Source organism: Euwallacea fornicatus, chromosome 12 (genome assembly GCF_040115645.1).
Source record: "Euwallacea fornicatus isolate EFF26 chromosome 12, ASM4011564v1, whole genome shotgun sequence".
Classification (NCBI taxonomy): Eukaryota; Metazoa; Arthropoda; class Insecta; order Coleoptera; family Curculionidae; genus Euwallacea; species Euwallacea fornicatus.
In genome coordinates this window covers 4,038,421-4,055,115 of record NC_089552.1, presented here as the reverse complement: position 1 = coordinate 4,055,115, position 16,695 = coordinate 4,038,421, and the positions used below count along the sequence as shown (strand labels likewise).

General features: G+C 31.8%; 3 protein-coding genes across 5 annotated transcripts; 2 read left to right on the top strand and 1 right to left on the bottom strand.

The window, feature by feature from the left end:
- Positions 1-20: 20 nt before the first annotated feature.
- Positions 21-6,386, bottom strand: LOC136342603 (serine/threonine-protein phosphatase Pgam5, mitochondrial-like). 3 transcript variants are annotated; one of them, XM_066288585.1, is made up of 7 exons: positions 6,253-6,386; positions 3,466-3,654; positions 3,163-3,338; positions 2,151-2,278; positions 1,452-1,538; positions 845-978; positions 21-349 (listed from the first exon to the last, which is right to left on the bottom strand). In XM_066288585.1, the coding sequence occupies exons 2-7, from the start codon at positions 3,627-3,629 to the stop codon at positions 199-201; spliced, it is 840 nt and encodes a 279-aa protein (XP_066144682.1). In that variant the 5' UTR covers positions 3,630-3,654; positions 6,253-6,386; the 3' UTR covers positions 21-198. The 3 variants fall into 3 exon arrangements, with proteins under 3 accessions (XP_066144682.1, XP_066144680.1, XP_066144681.1); XM_066288583.1 differs by lacking the exon at positions 6,253-6,386 and adding an exon at positions 6,044-6,233; XM_066288584.1 differs by lacking the exon at positions 6,253-6,386 and adding an exon at positions 6,044-6,232 and having other exon boundaries at positions 845-975.
- A 560-nt stretch (positions 6,387-6,946) lies between these two features.
- On the top strand, positions 6,947-9,196 carry LOC136342607 (PR domain zinc finger protein 15-like). The gene is made up of 3 exons (XM_066288590.1): positions 6,947-7,021; positions 7,918-8,162; positions 8,677-9,196. Exons 2-3 carry the CDS (start codon positions 7,930-7,932, stop codon positions 8,984-8,986), a joined length of 543 nt encoding a protein of 180 aa, XP_066144687.1. The 5' UTR covers positions 6,947-7,021; positions 7,918-7,929; the 3' UTR covers positions 8,987-9,196.
- Positions 9,197-10,739: 1,543 nt separating this feature from the next.
- LOC136342604 (band 7 protein AGAP004871-like) lies at positions 10,740-13,883 on the top strand. Its single transcript, XM_066288586.1, has 7 exons — positions 10,740-11,486; positions 11,555-11,655; positions 11,787-11,942; positions 12,871-12,968; positions 13,040-13,201; positions 13,298-13,463; positions 13,521-13,883. The coding sequence occupies exons 1-7, from the start codon at positions 11,429-11,431 to the stop codon at positions 13,650-13,652; spliced, it is 873 nt and encodes a 290-aa protein (XP_066144683.1). The 5' UTR covers positions 10,740-11,428; the 3' UTR covers positions 13,653-13,883.
- Positions 13,884-16,695: the final 2,812 nt, after the last annotated feature.

Genomic DNA, 16,695 nt, shown 5'->3' with positions numbered 1-16,695 from the left:
AAAACCACCCCATGGCAGAATTTTCTTCAAGATTTATGAATTTTATTTCATTTTTGATACAATTCTGCAACTACGCAAACAAAAATTTTATTTTGATCTTAATTTAGCATTACATAGATACATTAGCTTCTAACAATGAAAAGCAAGTAAAAAATACTATTTCGCAAACTTTGAGATCTACATAATTCTATAAGGCACTTATGTGGATGATATGACATTGACGGGCATAAACCCAGCTTCTCCTAAAGTTCTAACTACGCATCTTCCTCCAGGAGTTATCGATATCCACGTTATACTGGCATGGTTAAGTGAGAACCTAAGCCATGCTTCAGCAGGTATTTGCAATGCTCTGAAATATCGAAAAAGAAAAATAGAACTTTAAAAAGAGTATAAAGTAAAATAAGTGGGTACAAGGAAAATGCCCTCCTAAAGGCTAATAAGTCAATATCCTAGTAAATTGGACAAAAAAAACTCATCTTCACTAATTCTCTTGTTAATTTTTGACAATAGTCAAAATGCATCACCTTTTTTGTCCAATTAGTACCACTTGATCCGTTTTACTCCGATACATCAAAAAGTGATCGAGAGAAAAATTAAACAAAATAAGCCATAAAGTATCGCTTTTAATGTCTTAACAATAAATCTGTTATTTTATAGCCTAGGCATTAGAAGTGACACCTTACAATGTGCTGTAAGTCATTAAAAGACCACTTTTTTATCAATAGTAAGAAAAACTTACTGGAAAATAAGAATAAGAAACAAATGTCACTTAATTATATCTAGCGCTTCAAGGTGATCCCTCAAAAAGTGTTCATTATGAAAAAAGAGGACAGTTTAAACTTACCTACAGACTAAATACCTAATAACATTTGCATGGCAGACAAGAACATGGTAGGAATCCTCCGTCTGGTGAGGATCAGCTCTGTGAAAATATTTTCTGAAGGCTGCCTCTATTCGAGCACCATCTTCAAAGAACTTCTTGAAAATAATAAAGCAATAATCGAGTTTATTAGATTAGTGATGCCTATTTATGTCTAATTTGTCACGAAAAACTTAAAATTTTTATTTATTTAATATTTGGATAGTGTGACAAAGTCGTAGCCAAATATGCTTTAAATTTACAGTAACTCTGGGCTTAAATGGTGCAATTATAAGTTTCACAAGTTAATTTGTTGCCATATTGCACCCTGTATTTTAATAACACGAGTTATCGAAAATATATTGATTACGAATCTTTCGAAAATTTACAAATTAGTTTTCACTAGAAAAAAGTAGTATTCAAATATTTAATTTTTTTTTCATAAATTACGCATATTTGGAGGTTGCCCACAAAATTTAAATATAAACTATACAATATTAAAAATAGATTGGTTCGATACATATTTCACTATGAACCGAACGAGGAAGTTAAATACTGCATGGGTATGTACATACGAGATGACTCAACTTACGTATCTTTCTGGTTTGTAACTACCCAATGGCGGTTCTGGTGGTATTGGAGCGCCTTCTCTAAGTAAATCACAGTAATGAACTGGAACCTGTAAGTAACTAAATGAAAATTAGAGTTGTCACATACCACTTGTTTAATTTATTTTCTGCATAAACTTGATTAATTATATGCTCCATAATATAGGGTACTTGTTTTTGCGCATTTAAACATCGGAATATCGGTTGTTTGTAGAATTAGAATATCGGCTAATTAAAAGTAAAGCTGCGTAGTGTGAAAATTAGCAAAATGTTGTTTTGAAATTTGGGAAATTTTGATTAGTTTGAAAAATATCCGGAGAAAATTGAGAACATTTTTATCTTCTTTTGGGTTTATTTGATGAAACAATAAAAAACACATCATTTTATTAGGTTTTTTAAACGCGGTTTGATTATTAGAATAAACCTGGAAAAAACCTATTGAAAAATATTCAGTTACGCCACTGAAAAATGGCAGCAATTACGCAGGATTCTTGTCATGAACTGTGAGAGCAACAGTTGAGAAGCTCACTCCTATGAGTTGCATTATCTTCAAATCTCAACTTAATATCTAAAAATCATAAGAACTATGAGGTACAAGTTAAATTTGAAATTGAACTTAAGCACCTTATATCCCTGAAAATATTAAGAAATGATAACCTAATTTGGTAAGAAAGAAAACTTACATTGGGTAAAAACTGTTGAATAATTGTGCCAGTTTCTTGCGCTCTAGTCATTGTTGATTTCACGAGTTCAGTATATGGCAAACCTAATTCCACAAGTCTTTTTCCTGTATACTCTGCTTGCAGTCTCCCTTAAAATAAAAAATACGTACGTATCCTTTATTGTATTGTTTTTTTCAGTTTCTAATTTTGCAGTTTTAGATCAAAGTTATATAAAACTATTATGGCAGGATGTAACACAGCACTCCCCATACAATATGTAAAAGCCCTTAAAGAATAATTACATAAAACTTGAAAAAAACACAAATCTTACTAAATGGGGAAAACACGCCCAACAGTCGATCTTTTTTTCTCTTTCATTTTGACAGGCATAAGCTATAAAACTTTTACTTTGACAGTTTTTATCCATATTCCTGACGTGTCTTATTACTTGTAACCGTAAAAATGACAGTGTAATTGTTATTTTTACCGAAAACAGTAATTTTATTAGTTTCGAGATTGCTACTTCTAGCAACCAGCTATTTTCACCAATTAATTTGTTTTGTACTCAGGGACATTTACCACTATTCTTAATAATTATGGTTTATAAATGAATACCTAATTACCTGTACCAATTTAGAGTGTTCACAACACAGTAGACATTCTTAACAATTCTAAGGTAAATTCAATCAAACTAGAATGGGGCAAATGTTTTACGAGAATAGGCTTTAAATTGTTAAAAAAAACAATGGAAACAATCAGATACTCACTAAAGAATTAATTTCGTAAAATAAATTATTGCCTTTTATGTATTGTGTTTTGCTCAGAAGCTATGATCACACGTACTGAACTACATTAACGACATAACTATACTGCAAAGCAAGCAGTACTAAACCACAAAGAACCATATCATAACACGGAAGAAAACTGCAATTTGAATAGGAATTTATGTAGTGGAAAATTCTTATACTATTTAAAATTGTGCCAGAAACTTCTATTTGAACTAACAAGCAACATCGCCCAGTAACATACTTACCTAATTTCGTAAGATACCGTTCTTTGTCAGTTTGCCCATCTAAATTGTATTGTCCATGTCTTATGAGAATCAAATGTCTACATGATGTAGGTGTATATTTGGATATGTCCTCATTATTGTTTTCGTCCTTACGTGATACTTTGGTTTTCGTACTGCGAATATATTGCGGAGCCCGACTAAAATAAATGGGTTTTTTTCAGTCAGGTTCAATTGTCACTTTTAAATTAATATTTAATATCACTGAATCAACATGGTTTAACATGTATACTGTCCAGTAAACACGACACACAAAGAAAAACTTACTGGTCCCAGTTATCATCCCATTTTGCACATGCTGAAGGTTCATAATTTGATGTCCATGAACTGAAGGCTTTGTACCTATCACTGTTTAGGTAACAAATCCCAGCTACAGTTGCAGCTGCTCCAACTCTTAGGAAAATGGTTCGGTATTTACTGAATGAAGGCATGTCATATGCGGGTTGTTGAGGAGGACTGAAATGTAATTTCTATGATTTGCAAAGTAGAAGTTTTCTACCTATGAATCTTAGGACTTTATGAGCATAACTACCTTAAATCATTAGTGCATTTGGGGATTATTTAGATGAGAAATCGTAACTTCGGATAAGGTAAATTAACACAAAGCATAAATTTACAAGTCATAAACGAGAGCTGGAGGGATTTTAATAGTACCAAGTGATGATATTTATTTTTTGGAAAATAATACTAAAAAGAATTCTCGCATTAGCTGAAAAAATTACGTTTTATTTAAAAAATAAGAATTGCTGCCTACTTCATATATATTCCTGAAGAGACATAGAATTACTAAACACTCTTAAAATTAGTTAATTTTCCAATTAGCATAAAATATAGCCGGAAACGGAATCATTACTGGTCACCCGAGTTTCAAAATCCAACACCAAAACAAGATGGTTTATGATGCTCTGTAAAGTTAAAATATTAGATATTTATTCCAATAGTTAGGAAATTATTGGTATTGTAGCAATATGCCACGAGTTACACAAACTAGCATTTTCTCACGAGTTTCATACATTGCATTTACTACTTTTGTCATTCGATCAACGAATCATAAGAAAAACACAAATATAAGGACAAATTGAAACCAAACCTTGTATAGTATGTACATGGAACTAAAGTAATCATTGTTGTTACCAATCCCATTTGTTAATAGAATTGCAAAATTAAGATACTTGCTTTTATTTCGTAACTAGATCCAAAATAAAACATGTTTGGATTTCCATGAAGATAACTGTTGGTAAATAAAAAATTAGAAAAATAATAATTTCCTGTGTTCAAAGGTGTTAAACTTCTAAGACCTTTGTGATATAGGATTTGTTCATGACATGAGCTGCTTTGAGGAATGAAACACAAAATTCTTCAAAACTTTTGTAATATATTTATAAACGTTTCAACACTGATTAATGTCTTTATCAGCATACAACATCATTACACATTGTATATTAGTAATACTATGTATAGAAAATAAAAATACAGTATCAAAAGGAAAACTAATTTTAAAACAAATAATGGAAATCTCAATTACAATCAACAAATAATGAAACACTCTTATACTCTTGTGTAGAGATTTTTTTTCTTTCTTTGCTAAAGCAGTTACTATTTGAGCTCTTGTTTTTTGACAAGCATTTTGCCTAGGGTCAGTCACAAAACCATATGTCAACCAACTATATATTGGCTTTTGGTATGTTGTTGTAAGGATATGATTTCAGTTTAGACTCTTGCAGCCTTTCTGATACGGAATCCAAGTTTAACCACTACAACAATCTGTGGAAACTACCAGTGTCTTGTCAAGTAAGTTATCACTGTTATGGTTATTCAACTAGCACCTTGCGTAAAACCATACAAAGTTAAATTAATATTATTGTAAAATGCTGATATCTCAATTTCCTATCAAAATTTGGGGTTTCAATTCTCAGGTTTAGAACATTAAAACAATGAGAATAGTACAAGGGAAAATTGAGAAGAATTGAAACCTAATTATGGTATATAGAGTAATTTACACAGTTTGAAATTTTCCAAACTTTCTTGCCATATCACTTCGATCATTTTCAGCAATATACCATTGCCAATTATATAAAAAAAGGATTGACAACTCCGATGTAATAAATGAGAACTCTGTATATTATTTAATTTTTAGATTTACTATTCCTTTTTGATCATTTCTGTTTAATAATCCCTATTCATATCTCTATTGCTTTGTTTGCAGGAATCTGACAAATAAATTCTTTATACATATTGATATACACAAAGGCTTAGTTTAGCAGATCCCAGTCCAAACCACACAGTCATTAAAGCTAATTGAATATTATTGTGAATGATTGTTTTTGCCAAGATTTTCACTTTTCTTCCAGGTAGTCACTCCTACTAAATACTCTTCATCACTTATCTAGAAGACTTAATGGAAAAACCTTCAAGACATTCAAACCTAAATTTTCTGCCTTACTTGGGAGTATTTAGTCTGGAACAAGGGACTGATAACTTATGCATTTTAGTATATAATATTTTAAATATCTTGAAGAATTTCAAGGTATTTTCAGATATTTCCAAGGTATTTTGATGTACAAAACTTTACCAATAATCTACCCCTCCAGCTGGAATTTTCCAGCTTCATATCATTAATAAATAATTATGTAGTTTTTGTTAACAATAACACATGCAAACAAATTATACTTATTACTATTAATTATAAATAAATTCATATGAAGCTGAATAATATTCACAAAGAAAGGTTAAAAAGTCTTGTTAACACAGATCCACAACTATAGATTGGGTTTTAAGGCAATCAGACATTGAATAAGAGGTGCCTCTACTAATGACACTGAATACACAATATACCCACACTCACTTATAGCTGTAGTAGCTCATAGCTGACCCGCAATATGCGGTAGCTCCTAAATCAGTTTTAACTAAAAATTATTAACTCCTCTGTCCCAAGAATTGGAGGAAGATGAGGGCAGGCAAGGGCATGATTAAAGGGGCACTTGTGATTCACATAAATATTTGCAGGTAACATTTCTGATAAGTAGTTTTTATATTTAAATACTACATACTTACAGATTAACAGATACAAACAATAAACACAAGAAAGATTGATTTGAGGTTGCGGTTAGGCTTCTAATGCTGTCTAAACAGTATTAACCTACAACTTCAACGACCTCTATTGAAAATGAATTTGAATCAAATCAACTAAAGCATTAGCGGGAAAAAGAGATGGAAGAGTTATAAATGATGAGGAAGAAGAAGACAGAAAAGAATAAAGAAATCGCGGAAACGTCAAACATGTATTACTTTCTTTTGTTTGGTTTAAAATGAATTATATAATATATTTAGTAGAAATTGTTGGGTCGAAAATTTACAAAGAGTTTTTCTTTCCACTATATTCCTATGATATGTGATGCTCTTCAACTGTCTAATTTTCAAATTACGTTCTGTATTTCGCTCAACTGTTAGGTATCGGATATTCTTTAAAAAAAGATTCACAATGAGGTTCGGACCGTTAACATAGAGCGTTCTTTAAACCATTTGATGCTTTTCTGCAAACAACTAATTGACAACAAATTAATATATGAACTTATACAAGACATACTTTTATTAATCAACGACCTACTTCAGATTTTTTTAACGATAAAATTTTAATGACATATCTGACGTAATCGTCAAGGTCAATTTGTTAGGATGTTGCATTTGATCTGATCCAAGGTGAGGATTGTGATGAGTGAATTACTTCTGTAAATCTGTGAGTATGAGTAATTACAATCGTAAGAATTTTGAGGAGTTTGTGTTATTTGTTGTTACTTATGAGTTTTTCAATATTTGTTTAGTGGTTAGAATTGGTAATTCGTAGTATATAATTATATTTATATCTCTTTCCCAATGATCTTAATAGTAGTAGGTAAACTTTATACTTATTACTATTTTACATTTGGAAATATAGGAAATAATTCTCTCGTCTTCCCATGGTCATGAGCATAGTCAGGATTTTATTGTCGTTAGAACCCCAAATGCTTCAAGAACATATTTGTATCTATACATTCTCATTTAGGTATATAGTAAGAAAATGGAATAGCAGTGTTCTTCTTAAAGCCTGCTCACATATGATATTTGCACAAGTTATCGAAATATCTAAGACCTCAGGTTGCAATTTGCAGTCTACTCAATTTATTACCACACATTAAAATGCCCACATAAAGTGAACCCTAGTGAGTAGTAATCTCACTATTGCCTCAATTTTACTATGAATACTTGTTTATGAAGGTATCAAGATTTAGAACTTAAATATTTCCCTTTCACATTCACAATTTTCCTTCAAGCCAAAGTCTTAGCTGAGAACATAAGCAATATATATATATGTATACATATATACTCCCCAATAATAATGGAATAATTACTGGACTGTAACGACACTTTCCTGATACATAGTAATAATACCTTTGGTTTCCTTGATATCCTTCCACTTGAACCATTCCGTGGCGTAACTGAGGGTTCCTTTGAAAGTCTTTAGGAAACTCCTGAGATTGTAATCTGGACTTGTGTAGCACCCTATTTCATAGGAAATTACTACTAACATTGTCCTCATTTCAGGTAATAATAAAATAGATCTTATGAAGATTCACAAGATATAACACAGCTAAATAAATGTGAAAATATCCTAGTAAACTTAACGCCTATTGTTACCATTTTGTTACCATCCCAGAAGTTCATCATAAGTATCTTATTCAGGGATATGAAAAAATGTCAAACAAAAGTAATGAACAAAGAGATAAATCTGAAGGGCAGCCTCAATTAACTGAAGATAAGTTAACAGAACTAATTGTAAATATGTATCAAGAAATCAAGACGGAAAATGAAGACGCGTTGAAAGAGCCTAATGAATATTCAGTTTATGAATTTTATGATGAGGAAGAAGAAATAGCAAAGGCTCAACAAATGGAAGAAAAACGAAAACTAAAACAAAGGACTTGCAAGTAAGTGAAGTCCAGGTCTAGTTTTAATATCTCGTTTTATGCTGATTCTAACCTTTGGGGATTCCATAATACTTCCTCGACGATTGGACACTCATCCTGGACATTACTTTGTTAAATTTATATATGCATACTGGTTTATAGAGAGTTATAGCGCGCATCCAAACGATTAATTTGGAATATTTATTATGGGAATTGCTCATCGTGTCCTCAAGATGTCGGTGTTCGAAATTTAAAATTGACAAAAAATAGGTATGTTCCTCTTTGGATATTTTTCACAAAAAAAACAAAATTTTCTATGTCCCATGTTTCTGTTTAATACCCGTTTTTTAATTAAATACGATCTTTTATAACTTTTATTCTTTCCCCAATTTTGGTGATATTTCCAACTGGCAAGATGAGAATCATTCCATATTAATCAACTTTATTCAAATTGCAGAGTAAAGCAAAATTTATATTTATACAAATTTGATATGTTTAAACTTAATGTTTTTTTAAAACTTAATTTCTTTTGCAGAATATGTAGTAAAGTATTTGAGGACCCCCTGTGTGTACTACGTCATAAGCGTCACGCCCATTCAACAAAAAAAATTATTCTTCCCAAGGCAGATATAGAGCCCCACTTGGAATCGAAGGAACGAAGCAACTGTCCAATTTGTTTTAAGAAAATACCAAAAAAAGGGTGCAAGTCAGAATACATTAAACATCTTATGATACACTGTGATCAATATGATTTTATTTGTAAAGTATGTGGTATGAAGTTTAGGAGAAAAGATCATTTGCAGCTTCATGAAGTCAGACATATAGTGCCGGCAGAAGCTCAGTAAATAGTTATTTTTAATATGAATGTAGTACTTCAATAGATATTCAACCCGTATTCTCTAAAATTTTCCTTTTGACTGAATGTTGTAGTACTTAAATAATTGTATTAAAAACGATTTCGATTAATCTGCTTATCTTCAGTTGTCGACGTATTGGAGCCAACTTTTTATTATAAGAGATTTATATACACAAATAAATAAAAATATATAAGTTAATATATAACATTATTTCATTTTTGAGTTGTGTTCCCAAAAAAGCATTGGCAACCAAAAAGAGAGAAATCTATTAGCGACATCATCCAAAGCACTTTTTACTATACGTGCTCTCACCTGCTTGCCCGATCTCCTCTATGGATTGTTCGGTTAATAGCAATTTCGTGCGGGAAAGCATTATTTAACGCAGTCGTTAGGCAAACAATTATTTCCGCACTCGGCTGGCTGAAAAGCCTCTTGTGCAAAAAATGGTTTATGTACTAACGTTAGTTGTACGTATGCCAATGTAACGTATGTAGTAACGTTAGTAATTTACAATGCGTTAAAATTGGCAATAATTTTTATTAGACAATAGGGAAAAGTTATAGGAAACATTTTCAAACATTATAGAGTCCAACAATCTTCAGTTCTTAGAGCCAGGGGATGCATACAATTAAAATGAGCCCATAACGAATCAACATACAAAATTATTTTGTGAGAAACATTTAGTATTTTTGCGACAACGAGCAAGAATACCTTTTTTTAGTCTAAGGTAGAGGTTCTAAAAAAATTATTTTAATGCCTTTATTGACACAGAGTGTAGAAAATGATTATTTTTATGTTAATGATGGATTGTTCTAAGCAAACAAATAAAGAAGTTAAATATGTTTAAATGGTATAATTTTAAGAAACCTCATCTAATATAGATTATACTAAAAAAATATTAAATTACACTAACTACTTTAAAACTTGTTCAAGAAAACTGATTTCCAAAGAAATCCTTTAGAAGCTTGTGCCTCCAGAGGAAGAGCCTATAGAATTTTTTTTTAATAGAAATGTGTCATATTATTTTGATCATTCGGTATGAATCCAAAAAATTACTAAATATTCTGGGATACTCCGTATATATAACATTTCCATAAGACTATTCACTATGCTAAAGTTCATGAAACATGCTAAAAATTGACCAGAACATCTGAAAATGATAAAGTGTATAAGCAAATTAATACTCGTCGAGAATGTCGAAAAAGATTAAATACGATTTAATCCAGGTTTAATCGCTTTTTAGCAATTTTCATTCTTTGTTACTTCGTATGCGCAGTGGATGTATCAACAAATTTGAACGTTACGTATACATTTTTGCACATCTCAACTTAAGATCAAAACTGTTAAGGTAACTGCTTTATAGGAAGAGTAAATTCTTGTTAAAACTAACAAATTCTAAAATTAAGATTTTAACAACGGCGATATTTATGATACCTTTCAAATTTATGAGCTCACTGATTATTTTCTTTACTCAAAAACGAAATTAATGTTTAAATTTGCTAGATTTCATGTTTATAGTAAAGAATAAGCCAATTGAGTTGTTTGCCGTGTGATAGAAGATCGGTTTTACAGTGATGATTAACTAAAACCTGCCGTGGTTTTTCTTCCGTCGGGTTTTTTTTGTAATTTGAGATATTTTAGAGGAGGTTATTGATCCCGGTTAACAATAATTTATACTCCTAAAACTTCTTGATATGAAAACTGATTTCAAAGCAAAGACGGTAGATCGGTGCGATTTGGTCTGTGCTTGCCAAAGAACTAGACTATATGTCTAATAGGTTATTTTCATCAGTTAATCGCTTAAAGCTCCGGAAAACTGCTAAAGAACCAAAACATCCTAAAATAGCTTCTAGACAGCGTTTTCTTCTCCCGCCAAACAACCGATAACTCGCCAGCTTTATTCATCCTTTGAGTTCATCCAGATTAGATTAAGGTCTAGTTATCCAGTTGCAATTCGCTACTGTGAGAAGCAGCTAATTTTTTTCTAAATTGAACTTTTAGCGCTGTGATTGTTTTAGACGTAGATTTTCCAGAAGCGTACTTAAGTTTTAGAGTAAGAACTTTAATCCTTGCTGCAGAATTTAGTCACTTGTGTGTGTGTTGATTAGAACTTCCGGTATGCGGATATGGCAAAGTGCCTTATTGTTTATATTAAGTTATAATTGAATATGTATGTTGATTGCGAATAAGTGCATCAATATACTTTTGTTGCCAATGGTATTTTTAATGAAGAAATGTAAAGAGAACGAAAAAAAATTTGTAGTACGAACACGAAACGGGATTTCGAAACAAATACTTTAGGAATATTACCTACATACGTTCTACAGTATTGTGCTAATTGCGAACATTCGGAACATAGACAAGACAGAACTGGAACATTCCAATATTCCATCATCGTGGAGAGTAAATATAAGGAAAAAAGACACTTGTATGAAAGGTGGATGGAGGCGGACTGAGTCAGGAGGACACGAATTTTTTTTGGAATACGGTAATGTTTTTTAAACTTTAAACTTTTCAACCCGAATCTTTATCTTTTGGTTTCCTCAATTCACCCAGAACAACTGAACATAATGGGGTGTGTAGAATTTGCTGCTACCTTGGGCAGCGTGGTCCTTCTCATTATTACATTACCATTTTCTTTATTTTGGTGTTTCAAGGTAAGAATTTAGATACATTTTATATATAATTAATACGTACAATTAATTTGAGTATAAAGATCAGAATGTTGATAGCTAAACAGTTGCTGGATAATGAGATAAAATCTACACCTTTGATTTGATCCCATCAGGTAGTCCAAGAGTATGAAAGGGCAGTAATATTCCGATTGGGTCGCCTAAGGAGGGGAGGCGCGAGAGGCCCGGGTATCTTTTTTGTACTTCCCTGTATAGACAGTTATTGCAAAGTTGACTTAAGAACCGTGTCCTTTGATGTTCCTCCTCAAGAGGTGAGCCAGTTGCCATTATTAAGTCTTATTTCCATTCTTTACATCCTCACATAAATCCTTTTTCAAACTGATCATTTTTATAGAAACCTACAAGAGGACGAAAATTAAAAAATAGCTAATTAGCACCTCTAATCTCTTTATATGTTCCTGAAAGTAGTGAAAGACTTCCAACCAAGATCTCAATAATAAGGAACGATTATCGAGACATGCTCACACCGAGACACTTGTCCAGTTTGTTTAGAGAAATGTCCGGCTCACGCCGTATTTTGAAAAGACACATCGATCGAACCATATCTTTAAAACTTCTATCATAAAATTCTCAGTAAGACTAGGTCAAATACGTATAACTTAAAAGTCAATATGTATTTTAAATTATCAGATTTGCAGCTGTTCAAAATATAATTATACATGTTCATACCTCGAAACATAAGACCACCCTGTATCTACTCCAAATAATAAAATCTAATTTTAGACTTAATTTTATTCGTGCATAGATGTGCAGCCGAGAATAAAGTCTTAAATGAATAATACTCTCTATTGATCTACATGCAGTTAGTACAGTGTGCATAATAAAAACATTCACTTTTGCCTATGATATGAGCAACTATTTCTGGAAATTCATGAGAATGCAATATGTACTTAGTTTCTTATTTCAAATGTGAGAGAATTGCGTTAAGTTAATTTTAAAGTCTTGATGCCACTCGGCATCAATGCTCGTAGGACCGTTCAAGAAATAATGAGATTCCTACTCATTAGTGTCTATCTATATAGATATTCCGATATGTTGTAAAGAATTGAGTAAATTGATTACAGTCCTCAACTGCAACCTGAGGTTTTTGGTACTTCGAAGACTTGCTTCGATCTCAAAGCAATATCACTTTACCTAAATAAGTAATAGATTTTTTCTACCACTTTTTATTTATTTTAGGCCTTAACCAAGGATTCTGTGACTGTAACCGTTGATGCTGTTGTCTATTACAGAATTGAAGATCCTTTAAATGCAGTAGTCAAAGTAACAAATTACAGGTATCATTTACTGAAAAGCTTCAACTCGCCATAGTGTAATAGAAAAATTTATAAAATCGGCTCTTCCTTAGCAATTCTACAAGACTCTTGGCCATGACAACTCTAAGAAACATTCTTGGGACAAGAAATTTAGCCGAAATTTTATCAGATAGAGAAGCAATTTCCCATGCGATGCAAGCGTCTTTGGATGTGGCCACTGACCCATGGGGTGTAAAAGTAGAAAGAGTCGAAATGTAAGGCGACCTTTTTTTCTGATAATAATCAAGGAAATTATAGTTATTGTACGTAATGTGTGTTGATATTTGGGTTTTTTCCTATGAAAAATATAGAAAAGACGTGAGTTTGCCCCAACAACTGCAAAGAGCTATGGCAGCAGAAGCTGAAGCGTCACGAGAGGCAAGAGCAAAGGTCATAGCTGCTGAGGGTGAAATGAAGGCTTCCAGAGCTTTAAAAGAGGCTTCTGATGTAATTAATCAAAGCCCAGCAGCCCTGCAGGTACAAGATGTTAAATCAATCATCTAACAATTCCTCGAAGCTGTGTTTTTTTTTTAGCTAAGATACCTACAAACGCTTAATAATATATCAGCAGAGAAGAATTCTACAATTATATTTCCACTACCTATTGATTTAATAAGTTACTTCGTGGACGTTAAACGTTCATCAGAAGCATCAGAAGTCATTTAAAGTGTCATTAAAATTTTAGTAAAATTTTCGATGATTATGGTAATCAGCATTCTGTATGTATTGGTAGAAATATTAGACATGTATATGATTTTTCCCTATTTATTTTTAAAATTATGTCCCTGGCTAATGAATTTGATAGACAATTTACTCAAAACCTTAAATTTATAAAGAATTTAAGTTTAACTTTTTATTGCTCATATAATATCGATAAAGTAACAGACATTAGGTATTGTATAGGTATTAAGAAATAAAATCAAATGATTTTCAACTTCCTTCATATGTTAGAAATTCATATATTTCATTTTTGCAGTCAACGCAACTTGCGCTTAATCAAGGACGTTCACGTGAAGGCAGAATATAATTTATTTTTTTCTTTAAAAAAATAAGTCCCTTATGAAAATATTACATTGATTCAAAGGAATGTCCCTTTTTCAAATTAACACATATATTTTCCTACTTCACGCCATTATTTGGACTTAAATTTACAATTCAGTAGTTATTCTAAATTCTTACATTGCATTTTTAATTGATAGTGGGGTTAAAATGACAATGTGAATTCAATAAAACATTACTAAGTACTCACTACACATTGTAAATATTTAAATTATGTTTTATACATGAAAGCAAAGGACATTTAACAGTTTCCCACAGTTCATTATTAGCACATAATTCTAACTTAGAACGTTATGAATTTTAGAATTCAACTTTACATCAAGTGAATTATCAAAAGTAAAAATTTATAATAGTTTCAAGCATGAAAAAGCTTGGCTATTTTTTGACGATCGTAAAAGACTGATTTTAAAATTGTGATCTACTAAACATTCTTTTTTCGGGGCAACTTAGTTGCTACGATTGACCTGCCATATACGAGTCCTTAAATTTATTAAAAATAAATGCAAAAAAAAACATTTCTGTAATAGAACAAGCCGCAAATGTGGCTGCAGCCCTAATTGTTTGTCAGCAACAAACGTAACTGAACGGGGCAAGTTTGCGTTTGTCTTGTTGTCTCACCCCAGACACAAGGGGGGCACAGTTGATTGGTAGTTTCCGAGGTGAACTATATCTCTTTTGTGTAGATATTATTTTGTTCGAAGGATCACAGCTTATTTGGCGCTGAACCGATGCAGAACAAACACATTTGATAACAACACACTTATATTTATCTTACTAAATTTTCAATGCTACTGTACAAGTGACAAAAGTCATAACACAGTGTAAAATTAGAGTAAACTAGAAAACTACAAGCGACCACCGATTATCAAGAAACTTTGACGATCGGGAGTTTTCTTTGAATGGGGCAAATGTTATGTGAATTGAGAGCAGTAATGGGATCCTACTAAGACTGTAGGAGTTAAAGAGAGAATTGGAGAGATGTTGAAGAGGCGTTGCGTGTTGTGTGAGAGATTATATGAGACTGGCCCAAAATCTCAATTTTTCCTACCGAATGTGAACCTTATATTATCCATTTATATTTTTACCGCCTCATAGTCATACCAATTAATGTGAATTATTAGTGCTGAGGACTAAGGATTGCTTATCAATACTGTGCCATGAAGGTGTGAGAAAAATGATGGGTGAGAAGAGTTATGAGCGTGAGAAGAGTGTGGAATGTGTGTGCAGTTGAATAATGTAAATACTGCCTTTAAGGGTAATTAATAAGGGTTTACGTTGGCAAAATAAAAAGACATTTATTAGTGGGTGAAGATGTTGGGTATTTTCCCCACAGTAACAATACTTAAAAACGCCACGCGTGAGGGTTGCATAGTGTGAATGTCCGAATGCAGTGTAGACTTCATATGCATAATCTATGGTGCATAAAAGCAAATGTATTCTAGAATCGTGAGTAAAGCAGAGGTGTACATCGACATTCATATATGACAAAAACCGTTCAATTCGAATTAATGATCTAGACAATATACTTTGACACCTTCCTCAGGATTTGTATTGTTTTCATCTTTTTTATATGGCAGGGCTCACCATTACCTCCGTGGGATTCATTTGAGAAATGAATACAGAAACGTACAAAGATATGTGTTTTTTTGTAAAGGTCTTGGAAAGTTCATTGCCAATGATATGTTTATTCAAATGCCAAGTTGCCTATAAGTTGATGCAAAGTTCAATTATTATTGTTCTAAAACACTGACATTTCCATTTAAGACCAAACTTTGATGTTTATAATAAAACTTATTTTTAAATGGTTATAAAGAAAAATTTGTGTTATATTCGATAAAAAAAACTTACTTAAATTTCACGATCACTCTTGACAATCGAAATATTTTAAAACGAAACTAATACTCTTCTATTGAAACTTATATGACGCTTTTCCTTGGCTTCCTTGCTTTCTAAGCTTATAACTATGCACTTTTCCATCGCAAAAAAACTATTATGAAAAAGTCATATTAGTTTTCATCTATCTTTACTATACTTCGGCAAAAATGTATTTTCAAAACTTGAAATTTTCAATTTTTTCAAAATGATTTAAAAGCCGAGAATAATTGCTTACATCTGTTAGAATTATAAAATTACTCCGGTGAATTCGCAAATTTTCCCACTTTTAACTAAACCTGTACATATTACCATTTGCGAAATTTCCATTCTAAACGTCCTTACCTTGATAATACTGTATAGGAATAAATTTTGCTTAAGCCACGTTCCGAATTGTTTGGCCAATATAAACTGGTTACACTTTTTACAGGGAGATTCATTTATCACATTATTTTTTTAGTAAGAATTTTTGTTTTAGGTTTACTAAAGGAAGTGCGTAAATGCATTTTTTGCCCTAAAAAAAAAAGGTTTACTAAAGGACTCTTTTCAAAATTGTTTCCTTTCAAATAGTTACGAGTTTTTTCAAAAGATTTGACATAATAAAGAAGAAGTGAGGTAATTTAAACATCCACCAGCGCAAATAGGCTTGGTAAATTTTTTAATTTAATTTTTATATTCAAAGACGTGGTTAAAAAAAATCGTTCGACTGTTTTCTTCGATTTCGAGGGTGAATCAGTGGGGAAGCGATTAAACAGATGCCTATGTATTGAAAGAAAAG